The 1,426-nt window shown below is 26.6% G+C and overlaps 1 protein-coding gene across 1 annotated transcript in view; it reads left to right on the forward strand.

The window, feature by feature from the left end:
* LOC111829230 overlaps window positions 1–891 on the forward strand; it is a 1,395-nt gene extending 504 nt beyond the window's left edge. Inside the window, exon 2 of the mRNA XM_023777877.1 lies at window positions 851–891. Within this exon, the coding sequence (XP_023633645.1) occupies window positions 851–891 (41 nt within the window). The remainder of the gene's footprint in view (window positions 1–850) is intronic.
* The last annotated feature ends 535 nt before the right edge of the window (window positions 892–1,426 follow it).

A 1,426-nucleotide genomic window follows, 5' to 3' on the forward strand; every position in this document is an offset into this window, starting at 1 on the left:
AAGAAGTTTTTGATAACATTTAGTTACGTATCAAGTTGTTGCATATCCAGTTTTACGTGCTTTATTTTCATGTAAGAATAATTATTATCATGCATCCACTTTTATGGTTGCACTCTTGAATAATTTCGCTTTGAATAGTTCATCTTTTTAATTTTTATCGAATAAACCTAATGTATTTTCTAAATAAATTCTCTAATACTTATAATCGCAACTTAAAAAATGCATTACAACTAAAAAATTATATTTAAGGTGTAAAAGTTTCTTTATAATTAGCAAAATAGAGTATTATAGTTTTAAAATATATGAAGATGTAATTTCGAAAGTTTTAATAGTAGTTTACATTGTTGTTTTTGAAAAATTTATACTTTAATAATCTCTAAAAACACTTGGGTTTCCTTCTTAAAGTTTTACGTGTTTAACTTTCCATGCACGAATAAGCATTACAATGCATCCTCTTAAGATATTTTTTCCAAACTTGAGTAATAATGCTATTGCATTTGTTTTAAATTTTAAATCTATCAAACTATTGTTTTTTGATTTTAAAAAATTAGACTTAATACAATTACTAATATTTTAGCTAAATTAAAATTATTAGTCCATTTACCGATCAATTTAATGTATAGAATATATTTGGAAATTCGTTTAGTGCCAAAAAAATCTTTAAAATACCAATTTACCAAAAATAATCAAACATTAATCAAATCTAATTTATTATTTATGATTTGAATAGAACATACTAATTTCACACGAAATAACAGTTTTATACAAAAAGTCGAAAAATTAAACTTAACTGAAAACATAAACGACGCACTGTTTCGATTTATGATTATATATATTGTTTCATTAATAGACTTTTCATCTTCTTCCAACTGTGAATCTATTTGGCAATAGTGAACCGATAAAACTCTTAAACACGAAATCTTTTCTTCTACAAATTCTTCAAAAATATCGCGTAATTCTACACGGCGTTTCAAAATGCGGAGGGATTCCATAGCCAATTTGAATCCGTCGAGGACGGATTGGAACATAGACGTGAAGATTTTGAGTATTGCTTACATGAGGGATTTCATGACGAAAAGGGTTTTAATCCTTGCTGATCAAAGGGTAATTAACTATCCTATTTACATATAGCATTCGTTTGTAACTTAAATATAGTCATCGAATCGATTAGTTGAATGGTTTACATATAGCAATTTAAGCATACTTGATTATTGTGATCATGGTTGGACATAACGCTTGAAGTAGATGATTTCTAAATGTAATTGTGCTAAACTCAATTGTTTAGAACTCTATAACATATTAATCACTAGAATTGCTTAATAGGTTATATTGATTGGTTTAGATATAACAACTGAAAAAATAATGGATTCTTATTGTAGGGTGATCGTATTGAGGCTTCTATATTCTGCAAGAATTCGAAGAATTC

This window comes from Capsella rubella, unplaced genomic scaffold (assembly GCF_000375325.1).
Source record: "Capsella rubella cultivar Monte Gargano unplaced genomic scaffold, Caprub1_0 scaffold_16, whole genome shotgun sequence".
Lineage (NCBI taxonomy): Eukaryota > Viridiplantae > Streptophyta > Magnoliopsida > Brassicales > Brassicaceae > Capsella > Capsella rubella.